Source organism: Helicoverpa zea, chromosome 25 (assembly GCF_022581195.2).
Source record: "Helicoverpa zea isolate HzStark_Cry1AcR chromosome 25, ilHelZeax1.1, whole genome shotgun sequence".
NCBI classification, from domain to species: Eukaryota; Metazoa; Arthropoda; class Insecta; order Lepidoptera; family Noctuidae; genus Helicoverpa; species Helicoverpa zea.
The window spans coordinates 7,618,912-7,636,008 of record NC_061476.1 but is presented as its reverse complement, the minus strand read 5'-3'; the positions used below and the strand labels follow the sequence as shown (position 1 = coordinate 7,636,008).

Genomic DNA, 17,097 nt, shown 5'->3' with positions numbered 1-17,097 from the left:
CTCAGAGAAGGCGTATGAGAGCGGAGCATGGAGGAAGAAAGGATAGCAGAGATGCTAGGAACCTAGGTCAGGCGCTTACTTGTAGGTCAAGTAACGTATAGCAGGCGTCATCGGTTACTACAACTAAGGAAGCGTCTGTGTCCCTTGTCAAATCAAAACTAATCTGTCAAGAATAGGTCTTGATTGATTGGTGATTTTATTTAAAAAATAATGAGCGGATTCTAGAGAAGGTGATACTAATGTTCCTCGTCCCCCGAACACCCGAATTTCGACGCGGTACTTTCTTAGGAGATTTTGCGTTATGACATCTCTGCTAGCCATTTTGTTCTCGATGGTTTTATATGTAGTATAATAATTAGCTCTTTGTAAAGCCGCCTCTTTGTCGCTAGTATTATTTCTTGCTGTCATTTGCGCCATATTGAAATTGTTTATTGCTGTTACTACTGTGTTTATTTGTTGCGGTTTGTTTTATTAGTTTTTTATTGTCACAACATCCTTAATATAATAAGTGCGAATGTACATGACTTTGTCTATTTGTCGTGCTGTAATGCCAAAACTACTTATTCGATTTAAATGAAAAGATAGTTCTGGGCTTGAGAAAGTATACATAAGGATTTACATATTTTTTACAAGGATTTTTATTTGATTTTCAGCAATAGATTTATGAGGCAGTTTTAGTTCAGCTTATACCTGTGCGAAGAAGGGATTTCATTTTTTTTTTCTTTTCAAACTTTTAGCCTTTTTTTTACCGACGTCAAAAATCATCAAATGACCCCTCCCGCTGTGGGTTAGCAGCGGTGAGGGAGTGTCAGACTCTTACTGACTAAAAACCGTCGTGTTCCTTCATAGGCCTTTTATGTACCAGGGCCGCGGTATCTCTTTCGAACAACCTGCAGTCCCGGCAGGCCTTGGCCCTGCTGGGCCCCGCTGGGGTCAAACTTTTAGCCTAATATTAACATCTAAAGGTAGCTAGATAGTCTGTCTCCTGGGAGGCACCCACCTCTAATCTAAAAGACGGAATGTGTAGATACTTACATATCACAATCACTAGCTTTGTTTATGTTATCTTACCGGCAGGCGGCGATAGGAGTGCACAACATTTTAATCTTCTTATTGATTTCCAACTAGCGGTTTCCCAGGGTTCCACATGCGTCTCGAGGGAACAACTTTCCGAAACCGGATAAAAATGTTTTCTTTTTCAGGCTGCAGCCAAATTGATAGATGTATGTCCCTATTTAAATCTAGTCAGTCATTTTGACGTGATAGCACGTTTAGACTGACTGATAGAATTACTTCAGCTTATAAAGATAGTGCACACATTACAACGATCAGGTTTAGATCAACAAAAATGTTTAATTTGATCCACGATTACATTCAAAATAATATTTCACCATGGTTGGCACCATCGTTTTACCAATAGGCCCATATAGGAGAATATTTTTGAAGCCATATATTGGTTTTAAGTAGGTAATTTTATTTTTCTATACATAACAGTTTAATGATAAAATGTATATGAATTCTATGCCTACATAGGTATGTTATTGAATAAAAGCTTTAATTAAATAGTCCAAATCAACCACCTCGTGCGCGACCCCTGTGCAACTGTTTACACATCACACATGCGGCACACGTGTGCGCGTCGCGTGCGCGGGCGCATCGTGACGTCACAGCCGGCTGGTGATGTTGCTATAGTGTTATAATGCAGTTATAGATAGAATCTGATAATTTTAATGATGAGAAAAATCTTGTATACCTACCATATACTTTAGGTCTTTAGGTAATTTGAATAGGTATTTAAATGCTATATAAAAAGATTTCGGTAGGACACAATCTTCTATTGCAGTCCTTTTTCTAAGTTTTTGACAAAAAACCAGACTGCAGAGTACGACACCTATAAGGCTGGGTAGATACTACATTTAGTTATCATAAATGTTGAAGAAGAGACCTCCAAATTTTCAAGATAATATTGTAGATACACACTCCCTTTCAAAAGTTAAATGGCTTTTGTTAATTGTTGTTGGGCCATAGAAATAATAGGGGCCATATGCAAAAACCCTTAAAGTTCTTTTATATTGTACAATCATGAACCATCATCTCCCAAGCCTTTTCCCAACTACATATGTTGGGGTCGGCTTCCAGTCTAACCGGATTCAGCTCAGTACCAGTGTTTTATGAGAAGCAACTGCCTATCTGACCTCCTCAACCCAATTACTCAGGCAACCCGATACCCCTTGGTTAGACTGGTGTCAGACTTACTGGCTTCTGACTACCCGTAACGACTGCCAAGGATGTTCAATGATAGCTTGGACCTACAGTTTAACGCGCGTGTGTTTTATATTGTACAATAAAAATAAAATAAAAATCATAAGCTCTACAGCTTTACATACAAACAAAGTTAAACTACTGTAACAATTTGAGTATAACAAAACCGAGGCTCATGTGCTAATGTAATTAGTTGAACGCATCATTCCGTTTGTTTGTTCAACCGAATTCCTTACACCATGCTCTAATTAATTACCTACAAGTGTTAACTTCTTCCTTGTAATTATTTAAAAATATTAAAGCATGTAAAGAACGAGAGATTTTTAATTTCTTACGTATGGAAGAATTTGGATGAATCATCTGCCTAGCCGTTTCCCAACTGTCTTGGGTCGGCTTCCAGTCTAATCGGTTGTAGCTGGGTACCCAGGTAACCCAATACCTTGAGGAGTAAATAAGGAGTACATCGGGGAATACATAAGGTAGTACATAACACAATGAAATGAAGACAGGGACCACAAAAGGGAGTTTATAGGGTAGTAGGTACATAAGGGGAATTAATAGGGAAGTCTACAGGGCAAGTACAATATGTAGTACAAGGGAAAAAGAAGGCGAGCCCAAGGGGGAAGTACCTGATGATGATCTGATCTGATGTCCTCCTAGCCGATTATCGGCTACGGCGGCTGTTCTCATGTAAGGAGATTAGCCAACTACGCAGGACATATTATAGTGCACGAGCATTTGCGCAGACACAGGTGCACTCACTATTCCTTAACTCTCATAGCCCGATAGGACGGTTATCCGACACGACCGGAGAGAGATCAGGCGCAGGACCGACATTTACGTGCTCTCCGATGCACGGGTGTATCAATCACCAGCTTCCAGGCTCCGGGCTGCTTTGTGAAAGTCTTCTAAACCCACAAAGCGATTTCGGCCCGACTCGGGAATCGAACCCGAGACCTCGTGCTTAGCAGCCGCACTTGCGACAGCTAGACCAACGAGGCAGCAACGAGGCAACGAGGGAAGTACCTAAGTAAGTACATACTTACATACTCTGTACAAAAATAGACCTGTCTGCAGGAGAACAGTAAAAAGCTTAATCATGATGATGAGCATTATTTATTAATATCTATTATAGACTAGACATCTTTAATCCGCATCTGATAGGAATTGATAGCACTATTCTGTGATCGGTTTAATACGTCTGGTATTATAATGATACACTGATGGGTCCCGGCTGTCATTTTGAACATCTTTGGCAATCGTTACGGGTATTCAGAAGCCAGTAAGTCTTAGCAAGGGGTATCGAATTCGGGTAACTGTGTTGAGGACATCACAGATAGGCAGTCGCTCCATGTAAAACTCTGGCACTCAGCTGGATCCGGTTAGACTGGAAACCGACCCCAACATAGTTGGGAAAAGGCTTGGCAGATAACATAAGGGAGATCACATCTTTGAGTACATCATACGGGGAACACTTAAGGGAGTATATAGAGGAGTAAAAAAAGTACTTATATGAACATATGCAGCATTATAATGAGCGAGGGCCGTTTCACGCGGGTGTGACACATATTTCCCGTTATGTACCTTCTTCTCGTGTCGTGTCTCCTATTGTAATTCGTATTGTTATTATTTTATGTCAATTTTTTTTCTGTATTTTTCTTTTGTTTTTGTCCTTGTGTCACACGCGTGAATAAAATGTTTTTCTTTCTTTTTTTTTCTATATGCATAAGAGAAGAAGAAGAGAAGCATATTAGAGTAGTAACTCCTATGTGCTCCTCTACTTACTAAGGACCACATGCGCTGTATGAAAATAGACCTGTCTGCAGTGGGACACTAAAAAGCTTAATCATGATGATTATTATTGTTTATTTATATCTATTATAGATATTATAGACTAGACATCTTTCCTCCGTATCTGATAAGAAATGATAGCTCTATATATTACGTGATCGATAAGAAGTCTGGTATTTTTGTAAATTCCTAATCTTACGACACACCAGCTTTGGAACACAAATTACAAAAATAAATACAGAACTATCAATCACAATTAGATATTTTATCTGACAACAATATTAAGAAGCTGATCAGCTATACTGTTGATTACTGTAAATATACTTAAGTATTCTTTCTGTCCTTACTATAATGATCTAAATGCGAAAGTATCCCTAAAAAAAGTCAAGTAAATAAAATTATAAGTAATGTGAAAGTACGCCACCGATTTACCTATGTAAATTGTCGTGATTAAGTAGTTAGGTACTAAAACCAACGATGCGTTCGGATTCCATGACAGATGAAGTCCAATCTGCCAAAAAATTATCTTGATGGTTCTTTTTTTTAACGGGATTGAGTTCCAAAGAAGATAATTAATTACAAATTTCTTAAACCCACGAACCGAATTTGGCTCGACCTGGAAATCGAACTCGAAACCTCGTGCACAGCAGTCGCTCTATGTAACAACTAGAGATTTTGCGTTTTGACATATCCGCTAATAATTTTGTCCGCCATGCTAGTATCCGATATCTACTCAATAACTTGGTACTATAACACGCTGGCAATAAAAGTGAACAGCTCTACAATAGAGCCGCACCTCGGTGTTGCTACAAATGAAATTATATTACTAAACGCGTAATGTAAGTGCTAGGGGTGGGACAGTTGCTGTGTTGTTATATCGATTTGCTTGAATCGAGTAATCGAATATTTTTTACAAGTATGGTTACCATTGCTACCTAGTACCTACTAACTTTTTTGTTACTTATAGTTTTACCATTTAAGTACCTGGCTATTTCTCAGTATGCCTGTAAATTGTTACTAGTACAGACCCCAGCTAATATACCTACTCCAATCCGTCAAATTTTACCAATCGAACATAAACATTCCACTATTGTGATAAGGTTGAAAGTCTATTGATGAAATTTGACAGATAGAGGTATGTTGATGTGCCGTCCCTACTGTACATAGGTCCTTATATCTTCAAGGGAAGGTTCAGAAATAAACAAATTCAATAATATTACCTAAATACTGATATGACGGACACGTGATCCGAGGATCTCAACACAAGAATCGACTAAACTAACTCGATTCCCGCTCCAACAATCGACTAAACCGAACTACGAACATCCCCAAATCAAGTATAAGATGAGTTTTTGAATCACCCCATTACATACGATGGGTCGCATTCCTAGAGGGGGGTGAAATCAATTACAGGGGTGTCGGGGGAGGGGTGTTGGCAAGACGCGTGTACGTTACGACTTTCGTACCAACATAGATTTGCTTTCATATTTTTCAAGAGGTTTTAGTCAACATGCTTCGGAGGTTTTGAATTTGTAAGAATTTATTATTTTGTGAATTAGACTTGTTTGCGACGTAGAAAAGTTTTTACAGTTATTGTTATTACTGCAGTTTTTGTTGGTTTGAAGGACTTACATCAGGAATCGAAAATTACCTATATCTTCTATGTATAAAATTTTCTTTAGAATAGAATAGAATATATTTATTTGTAAAATGATCTTATTATAGGGAAATATTAAAACTAAGTATCAAAATATTCATCCGCATCGCTGTCAGCTGGGATCGTGCCCAAAAGGCTGGCTGCATTGCCACGCTGGATGGCAATGCATATCCTTTGACCGAAGTATAGGCCAGCCCTTTGGTCACGAGTGGACTCCACTAATCGCTTACTAAATTCTCGAAAGAGTCTGTGGGCACTTGGGCCCCATGGTCCCAGGGTTTCAACCCCAAACGGCTCAAAAATGCAATTGCCGGTGAGGTTTACATATTCGTGCCGCTTGAGGTTTTCCGCGGCTGCGGCAGCTGCACCGACACAGCTCGCCGTACTGGGAAGGTGGGAAGGTGCAAGGGTGTCGACGCAGGTTGCGTCCCACACCAAAGACCTTCCCATCTTCCAAGGCATTATAGACATCCCATCTGGTCTCTTGCCATCGTCGCGTGCACTTATTATTTGTTAATAAAGATCTTATGTATGTATAATTAGAACGCTATGTTCTACAAGCTGTTGATTTGCATGCGTGCCATAGTCAATGACGTAATTATACTAATGATTCTCAACGCAACTCAACAAAAAAATTGGTACGAAAATTTTTGGTTTTAATTTTTTTTCGGAAATTCGTCAATGTCACCTACCCGTTTTCAAACTCGGCACGTATGTTACTGGCCTCAAAACCGTACTGCTCCCTCACACAAACGCAAACACCAAGCATACGCAACGATTATTCATTAATTTCATTCATAAAATTGGATTACTTCTGAAATACTACGACATTACAATGACAAAAAAAGCAGTGCATATTAGCCATTTCCCGTGTACTGTAATTCCAATCGATTATTTACGTATTTTATGTCCTCCTCCTGAAGTATGGCACAAATGCAAATCAACACCTTGTATATGAACCATGAGACGAAATGAAAAGTGTATGTGTGTTTAGCTCAAAGATTCAGCTTTTTCTATTGATGTTTCCACCTAAAACTACCTATAGACATCTTCCAATTTACAAGTATATTTTAGTCATTCTTGTAGATGTAAATATCTAAGAAGATCTATTCTCAAACTGACTGAGCCAACCATTTATCCTTCTACTCTTACACCAATTTTATTTTTGTTCAGTGCAGTACGTCATCTTCTTTCAGACGTCCCTGTCTGATGTCATCTCTCTGCTTCGATCCTAAACCACTTTTGATTGAGGAGAAGAATGATGAACAAGAAATGTGTAATATTGTGTGCTTATGAAACAGCTTGATAAATAAGATCGATAGACTTACATGCTTCAAACAGAAATTTTCAATGGCATAAGGCAATTAGGACCATAAAATATATCAAGAATATTGAAATGTTGCGATAAATAGTTACGGTACCTCATCTGAATCGGTTCAGAACTTTAATCGTGCAACGGCACCACATATAGACAAATAGACAGAATTACTTTAGCATTTATTAGTAAAGTATTCAACAAGACATAAAGACACCACCTTTCACAGCAAAACTATCAATCACCTTTCCCCCAAATCAATGATTATTAAACCCCACTACATGAGGCATATACCTACATGAAGACTGAAGGGTAACTTTCAGAGAAGGCCAGACGATTCAATTATTCAGACGAACCCTCATCGATTGTTTCCATCTTGATTTACAAGGACAAACCCAGGCGACATGTGTATGGTTTGTGACATCATCTTACTTTGAAATGGGATGGATAGGACATAAAACTTACCGGAGAGTTTATTTCTACCTATTAATTATATTACGGTTTATCCATGATAAATTCCAGGATGGAATATAATCTACGCTTACACTAGCATTTTTGGCGCACGTAACAAAACCGAGCATAATATATGTATGTGCGACTCGTTCCGAGTGGAATAAAACTTTATGAATATGTGAATAAAATTTACCGACTTCAAAAATATAACTAAACCTTCTCCTTAGTCTAGTAAATACTATGATGAAAACCGCAACAAATTGATTCAGTCAAACTTGAGATAATCGCGCACAAACATACATAGTAGAGTGGAGATAAAACTGAGAACCTTCATTTTTTTAACTCGGTCAAAAATCCCAGTGGATAAAACTATTGTTTTATCCGTCGAAACCGGAAATTAATTATAAAATGTTGCCATAACTTTAGAGTTTGTCTAGTCATTTCCAAGTCCAAATCTAATAACCTCACGAATCATAAGAATGTCTTAGCCTGTAAATATGCAAGCGACGCCGGGTGTCACAATAAACGATATGAATGGTGAGTACGTGATTCTTTTAATGAAAATGCTGTAAATCTGCTGATAACCTAACTGTCAGATGAAAGTACTTGATAATGGGAAATTCTGAAGTGAGAGAAAGAGTCATTGCACTAGAAAGAAATGCAAGAAGTCACTAGTTTTCTTTTATGTTTAATTACAACATGTTTTCAATAATAAATATGTTTCATTGTTCGTTACTAAAAATTCTGCAGATTTAACGATTTTACATTATAATGAGACCATCAATAAATTGTAAAGTTACCGTTATTTGGCAAAATATACCTTAGGGCAATTTAATTTATTATTGAGGTACTTACTTGATTATTAAATTATCTTGAAGTTCTGCTAAATGTCTGAATTTTCAGTGTTCAACGTAGTTGTTCATTAATGAAAGAAAGACTGAAACTTAGGCGTTGAAATAAATGGTATTTTTCTTGATAAGATTTTCAAAAACATATGTTTACTATCTAGGTATGGTACCTTTCACTAGAAGGGTGCTTAAAACTATCTTTTTAATTTTGAAAAAAAAAACTAACGTGATATAAGGATATTGACCAGAAAAGTTTTCCACGATTTTATCAAAGCTCATATAAACCATACAAACAAGTAAAATATTTTTGTACGTATATCACCAAGGCAAGGTGACGTCACCAAACGGCTAAGATGACGTCACACTTTGTGCTAACTGCGTTCATACCAACATAATCAAATCTACGTAAACGGTGGCGTGCATCGTTTTCATTTAAACGTTGGTTTATGTAGAACGTGACCTTGAAAACATTTCAGAGGGTACCGAAAATTACTAAAAGGCTGTTGAAAAGTGATTTTTCTATAGTCACATACAGTTCAAGTGATATATTATTCACGATTTATTTATTGCATTCCCTAAAACGTAATTGTGAACATAAGTAATAACGCTTCTTATTAGGTAAAATAAAAACAATAATGGACCCTCTTGGGCACATCAAAGTTAGGTTTTTGTAGAAGAGAAGATGAAAAAATTACTGAAAATCAATATTGAATACGTTTCTACATTTACGTTATATGATGCCTGAGAAGGATTTTCTAACGGCTGTCTTTGGATGATTGAAAGTTTATCCATGATAGGCATTCCTTCGTTTTTGTAATATTGAGAGAAAAAAAAACACACTAATCCCAGTTTAAACCGCCACGGTGCAACCATCCACGCCCTAAGGAAATACATATCAGTGTGTGTGCCCCCCTATACACATACACCCACATGTCAATGTGTGCGTGTGTCGATTATACAAGTGTGGATGTGTGGCGAGTGACGCCGCGGGAAACGCTTAAATTGGAGCGGAATTAGTTTTGACTAGCTTCGCCTGCTGGCTTTGGCTGTAATTTCCATTTTAGGCTTAGTTAAAGTAGGTATTAACTGTTAGTTTTGTAAGAAAAGCATGGCCTAAAAATTAATATTTTTTGGATTGGTGGTTTTAATAGGAAATAGGGAAAATAACTTACCCGGGTTACCCAACAACCAAAAATCCAACAACCAGTTCTACCAAGAAGCAACTTCTTGGTAGAACTGGTTGTTGGATTTTTCGGGCTTCAGACTGCTGTAACGACTGAAAAATACGTATATGTACTTACTTACCTATCCTTTCTTTTCCTTCCTTTCCTCCTTCCTTAAACTATCCTTCATCTTATCCTTTTTTTAATTTTCTTGCATAATATATTATGGAACCACACCACAGATTACTAAATAGTTACTTGCTAATACAATATTGTAGCTGTAGTTATATTATTATTCCCCTATAAATGTGGCCCGTGTGAATTCAGTCAAAATTTTAATATTTTAATTCATAACTTGCCTTCCAGCAATCGAGTAAAAAATCTCGACACATCCACGGATCAATAGATCGTCGCGATACTGTCAAGTTTTCAAGTCCCTGAAAAAAGGTTTTTCATAAAATTTAATTAAAAACCATCACGTTCTTATCTGGGAGTGTATCCGCCATTTATTTCAGCTTAACGTTATAAAAGAGGCTTCAGGCGTGAAACGTTATATCTTCTTGAAAGTGAAACTCATACTACTGCCATGCCCCATAGTTGATGTGACCAATTTTTATTGTCAAAATGGGACATATTTTGTAATTGATATATGTATTAATTTGCTAAAGCAAAAGTTTGGTGACACTTGTTACAAAATTGTTAAGTAGGATTTATTTATTACTTATAGCTAAACGAACGTTTAGTATGTTAGGTGGGTAGTATGTAAAATCTGAATAGTAGTGTAGGTAGTATGTAACTAAATTGTGTGATACGCTTTAAAATAATATTGTGTATTTGTGTATTTGTGTAGTACTAACATAGTTCATAAGTATAATTGTCACTAACACTATGAGTCATGTTGCTCGAAATAAATGTTTAAATAAATAAAAAATAAAAAACCCGACCTCAAATATTTTTGTGATTCCAACAGATATTCTACCATTTCATTAAAGTTAATGCTTGAAAAAGGAATGCAGTGACAAAATGGAGGTAACTATGTATCGTCTGTCGTGCTGGTGAAAGAACATGGACAACTTTTATCCAACTGCAGGAAATAGTTCCCTAGGAGCTAATATAAATTATTTCCCGTTGTTTAAAATCAACTAACAATACGATCAGCTATCAAGAAAGTAATCCAGACACTACTAGAACCTTCCCTTTCTAAACTCAGTTGTATATAGCTTATAGCTATCGCACAAAGGGGTAGGGCAGTAGGTCAAGTGATCCTCCACAGCTCGACCAATTAAATCAAGCTCAGGTATATTTTCTTTGTCAGGTCTTGTCTTATAAAAATTCTGCTGAAGAATTTTAGATGTTAGGAGCGGATAAATAGGTTAAAAAACCGGCCAAGTGCGATTCGGAATCGCACACGAAGGGTTACGTACCATTATTTAGAAAATGAGCAAAAAAATTACGTGTGTTGTATGGGAGCCCCTGAAAATATTTATTGTATTCTAGTTTTCAGTATTTGTTGTTATAGCGGCAACAGAAATACATCATCTGTGAAAATTTCAACTCTCTATGTATCACGGTTTATGAGATACAGCCTGGTGACAGACGGACGGACAGACGGACGGACGGACGGACGGACGGACAGAGGAGCGAAAACAATAGGTTCCCGTTTTAACCTTTGGGTACGGAACCCTAAAAATCAAGGTTTTTAGATAGGTTTTGAGGTCTTTGAGATTTAGGAAAGAAGACCTTTTTTTGAAGTGGGCAACAAGTAATAACTGTTGTTTTACTATGTTTTTTTTTCAGGAGTTACTTTCAGTATCACAAACACTTGGGTTCAACCTTGATTGGTAGTAAATATTTTCTCCTGTATTCTTAAACGCTACTTCCCTCCATCTTTCAGTTTTCTTCATAACTGCTATAGGTTATAGAAAACTTCACTGTACCTAATTGATATTTTATCTTGTCATCTACGTTATGTTATCTTTACCTACGTGGTTATTAAAGTTATACATTTAAATGAACAATGCTCTAGTATCATAATTATTTTATAAGCGCATTCAAACTAATTATTTACTAGGGTTGAGCATAGACATAATATTAGTAAACAGGACTGCGCACCTAAACCCATAAAACGAGCCGAGTGAAACAGTTAGTACGGAGGCTGTCTGTCCCTTTCTAATAGGGTGACTATGAGATTAAGCTATGTGAGACAAATCCGAATTTGCTAAGATTATTAAACACAGATTGGTATTGAAGTTTTAACTTACGCAGTTTGTGACCTTAAGATACTAATAAAGGCTTTTAATAATTAGCGGGAATTAGCAGTATAAAAGCAGGAAGATTCGAAGTGAAGACTGTATTTTTTTTTGTATTTCTACTTCATATATAGACTGCTAAGCCATTTATGTCACCTTTCTTCATTTTTTGGGAAGCTATAACAATAGTACAACAGTTTTAAAATCCATCACCCATATTTTGACTCATTACAAGAATTCATGGGCACCCTAGTTGTTTGGTTTACGAAAATGGTATTATTAGCTAACCTGTGGAATGATATATTGCAGCCACCATAGGATTCACTTTTACAAGTATAAACGCAACACTTTTTCACCATTTAAATAGTTTAAATTGATTTAATACAAAAAATATAAACAAAATTTTAAATGCTGATTACGCGCCAAGAATGTTCAGGGTTACCGCTAGAAAATAAAAAAAAGCAAAATAAAAATTTATGTTGTTTATGTTTTAAGAATAAATACGAATAAATTAGTGCGATTTTTATTAATTTGTTGACTTACAATTGTTAAAATAAGATAAAAATATATGTGATTCAATTGTTTTCATGGGAAGACAAAACTGTTGATCACAACATTTTTTTATGCTGGCAAGGTGTTAGAAAGAGACAAGCGGCCTCCGTTCTAACTATCCCTCTCGGCTCGGATTTGCCTCTGTGTATTGTGCAACAAATTTAGTACATATTACGTTGGAATAGAGTTCATTTTCGTAAATATATATTTTGAGCGTGCGCAATCTTGTTTATTATATTACATCTATGGGGTTGAGCCACAATTACGATAAACATATATTCTAAGAATAGTGTATGAAATGACGTTGATGTCTGACACTTACGCGAACATTAAACATAAAAAAAAAATGCTTTTACGGATTTTATCGCGGTTATATTGAAATGACTCAAGACAAGTTGGTTGTGTATCAGACTTGATCCAGGTTTTTTCTTTCTCATCCACCTTTGAAAATTGTTCATTCTGTGGTATAACACCCCGATCTTTGAGTATCTTTACGGGGAAAGACGGACAGAAGAAGAAGCCAGGAAATTACCAGTCTTACCTTGAGATATGGTAAAACTGGCCTGCAGGGGCTGCGGGATTGTCCAAAAGACTTATCGCGGCCCTGGTATATAAAAGGCTTACGACGAAACACGACGGTTTTTAGTCAGTTAAAGTCTGACACTCTCTCACCGCTGCTAACCCACAGCGGGAGGGTCATTTGATGATTTTTGGCGTCGTTAAAAAAATAAGTTATGGTAAAACTGACGTTTAGGTATGTTTTCGGTGAACTTAGGCCTTGGAGTAAGTATAACTTGGAACACATTTCTTCGGGTGTCGGATAAATAGGATTGACAGATGAAGATAAGCTAAATTATTTGTTTAACAGATTTCCTGAGATGTTACGACAGCGAAGGACTATATTTACTAGACTCGGTTATCACGCCATGTACCTGATAATATTAATTTTATCAGCAGAGATAATATCACTAGCATTTATTACTTATATATATTTATCTAAAACAAATACCATCTGGATTGAACTCGTACTATTCCTAACGCAGACACCGAACTATATAGTGGTTTCCTATTATCTATTGACGTTTTTAAAAATAATTAATATTCTTAAATTTTACATTCGATATCAAAAATTATAAATTCAAAAATTACAATTTAGACTTAAGGGGAAAAATATTTTGCAAAAAAAATATTAATAAAATTATTTTTTTATATAATTATGCAGTACCTACTTAAATAATCAATACACAGAAAGACAAATAATTATAATATTAACAGTAATAAATTATGTGAAAGGATGACAAACACATTTTTAAGACAGGTAAGAACATTTTTTTTCTATACTTACTAACTTCAAAAAAATTTAACTATTCTAAGCTATTTATTCTAACTTAGAGGGCGCAATATTCAATGATCTGATCATGAAATAGTACAAGATACTAATCCGTGGGTCAAATTTGAAAAAAACGCCAGTTTTGTCTTTAAACTAGCTTTCGCGAGCTGTTTCACTCGTTTCCTGAGAGCACTACTTAACGCACCCTGATAAAATATGTCCTTTATATTTATTTATTTATAAAATAGATACTTCTTGCACACTGTACACCAATGGACCTACCGCCTTAAGCGTTTTCTGCCGGTCTCTCTCTAGTACGATACAATACTACGAAGTTTTGTCAAAATCCGTCCCGCTGATTGCTCGTGCAGAAGCAATTACTCATGTTTTAAGTGTGATATCAGCGAGAATTCTAGATATGTAGTAGTTGCGTTGCAGCTAGAACAATCCAATCTTACCCGGTATATTTTTAAAAATACAGGACCCTCGCGACTCAAACGTACGGTAAACAGTTGTAGTAGCTATTTTAGAAATAACTCCATCTTCTTCAAGTATCTCCTCCTTGCAGACATGGATAGCATCAGGAGTACTCCTCACCATGCTGGAGGTGGGGATGTTCTTGGGCTTCACGACGTGCCTGCTGCCAGCGCTGCAGGATCCAGACTCTCCCATCAGAGCCAGCTTGGAACAGTCTTCTTGGATAGGTTTGTTTGCGCATTTTTTATATGATATTTTGAGCTTGAGAACTTGGAAACCACGTGTACGTAAATGTAGCTCGGAAAATTACAGACAGGCAGAAATAATTCTATAGTAGTGCCCTAATCTTGGACTATTACATAATTTAAATATACATAAAATACACGTACACATAGCTCTGTATGAGCGGTTTGATTACTTTCAAACACAAATTCGAATATTTTTTATTTAAAAACAGGAGCTATCTGATGAATTTCCAACCTAGAAAAGAATCTCAGCCTTATAAAGCTTGTGCTTACCTATCTACACTCCAAATAGTGATGTCTTACCAAGCTCTCTTATTTTCAGCTGCTTCCTTCGGCCTGGCCTGGATCCCTGGTTTCCTCGCATCGTCCTACTACATGGATCGCTTCGGAAGACGAGTGGCTTTCATCCTAGACATCATCCCAGGTGCCCTGGGACTTGTCCTCATGTATTTCGCCACAAACGTCCCCTGCTTGATAGCAGCAAGAGTATTGCAAGGCATCACAGCAGGATCCACTTCAATTCTTGGAGCTATAGTCATAGGAGAATATTCGAGTCCTGCGAATAGAGGGATGTTCCTAAATCTGAAGACAGCTGCTCTTTACATGGGCAGTACCACCGTTCATCTTCTTGGTCATCATTTTCATTGGAGAACGGTCGCTGGGCTGACTTTACTTCCATTCTTGCTAGCTTTTGGTATGGTTTGTACGTGGCCCGAGAGTCCAGCGTGGCTGGTATCAAAGAAACGATTTGATAGGACGAGAGAAGTCTTTTATAGACTTCGAGGGAAAAATGAACATTCCACTAGGGAGCTCAATGATATGATTAACGCCCAAAAAGAACGTATTACCACTGACCACTTCACAGTTTATGATAACACAATGAATTTCTTCCGGAAATTCGGTAAAAGAGACTTCGTGCTGCCAGTTGTGAATTATATCTTTGCCGCCATTTTACTGGAGACAACTGGCCGCCATATTTTTCCCGCCTATGCTGTCCAAATTATATCAGAAATTTCTGGTAACACCAGCTCATTCTACTATACTTTAGCTTTAGATCTGTTAGTAGCCGTAAGTGCTACATTTTCATCGTATTTAATACGAATATTTAAACGACGAACTTTGTTATTTTCTACTGGTTTTATATCTTTAGTTATCTTAAAAGCAGCATGTGGCTATCTGTTTTTAGCGTCTCGAAATTTAATTCCGAGTAACCCATTGATTCCCTTGGCTTTGTTTGGGTTGTACTTAGGTATAGTTAATTTTGCATGTGCTCCTATACCTTTGGCTCTTATTGGAGAAATATTTCCTTTAGAACACAGAGGAGCAGGAACTACAATGGCTGGTATATTAATTTCCGTAATGAGTATAGTAACACTGAAAACTACACCTTTATTGCTGGCAACATTCAAAGTTTATGGGACTTTTACTATATTCGGAGTGGTAATGGCAATATCGTTGATTTTCCTATACTTTATGCTACCTGAAACTAAAGATAGGACTTTGCAGGAAATCGAATATTTCTTTAATAATGGCAAGTTTAGAGATGAGAATAAGAATGATGATAAAGAGCTTGTACAAATGATTGCTTAACTTTAAGTGTAGGTAGGTTTAAAATATTTTAGAATAATAAATAAAAAATAGCAATTTGTAAAACATCTACTACAAAATGTAGTTAACATTTTTATAAATAGAAAATAATAATTACATACATACTCCCGTATTTCTTTGTATTTCATTATGTTACCTAATACGTTTTCATGTTACCTATTACGTTTTCAAGTTTTCAGCTTTGCAGGAGCAAACTTTGTCTTCTGTGGTGTCAAAAGGGTACTAACTTATATAAAAGCGACATCTGTTGTTAAAACTCAGAACTTTTTAACTCTGACACCAACGACATCTACAATTAAGTCTCGATTTAAGTAATCTTATAGCACATTAGCACAAATACATGATAAACGAATAAATTACTGCTCAAAATAATGGTTCAATTCAAAAACTTATTTTTATTATTTTGTTTACATTGATTTTTCCCAGCGTTTTATTTTAAAACTAACTTTTCAATAAAAAGTCATGAGTTTCAAGATTGTTTATCTTCAGTAAAAGAAGTAAAGGTAAAATTCAATAAAAAACAAGCAAAATAAATTATAAATCTTATTTATTTGTCAAATTCATTCTAATTACTATTACACATTGACATCACGATCCATGTTAGATACCTACAGAGTAAGTAGTGTACTACACTGAGCCAATACCAACTTTTATTTATTAATAATAACTATTAAAAACTCCTAGGAACAAAATAATCGCCTAATGAAATGTCATTTTATTTACAAAAAGTATCACAAGCAGCTTCTAAGTTGGAATTTTGTTTTTTTAGTAATTCATGTCAGTTATTTCAAAATTCTTTTTTTATTTTCAGAAATAATGGTCATAAAAAATCACAATTGTAAGATTTTTAGTAACCACTACTAAGTTTTTCTTTAGTGAACTCTCATAAATGAGAAATAGGTATCGTTGTAACATTCAAAAAATCTAAAACAATATTTAAGCAATTTAACATTGAGATTACACAAATAAATAAAATAAACTAACAATCACAAATACATGTCTAACATTTTGTTAAAATGATGCAAAAAATATTGACTATCCAGCACAAAATAATAATAACCAATAAAATGGATTTTTATGTCATGATTTATTTTAAATCTAAAATTAATGAAGATTTACTTAAATTATGGTGTCCAGCACCCATGAT

General features: G+C 36.0%; 1 protein-coding gene across 1 annotated transcript; it reads left to right on the top strand.

The window, feature by feature from the left end:
* Positions 1-13,306: 13,306 nt before the first annotated feature.
* LOC124642806 (facilitated trehalose transporter Tret1-like) lies at positions 13,307-16,264 on the top strand. The gene is made up of 3 exons (XM_047181471.1): positions 13,307-13,608; positions 14,189-14,324; positions 14,665-16,264. The coding sequence occupies exons 1-3, from the start codon at positions 13,585-13,587 to the stop codon at positions 15,930-15,932; spliced, it is 1,428 nt and encodes a 475-aa protein (XP_047037427.1). The 5' UTR covers positions 13,307-13,584; the 3' UTR covers positions 15,933-16,264.
* Positions 16,265-17,097: the final 833 nt, after the last annotated feature.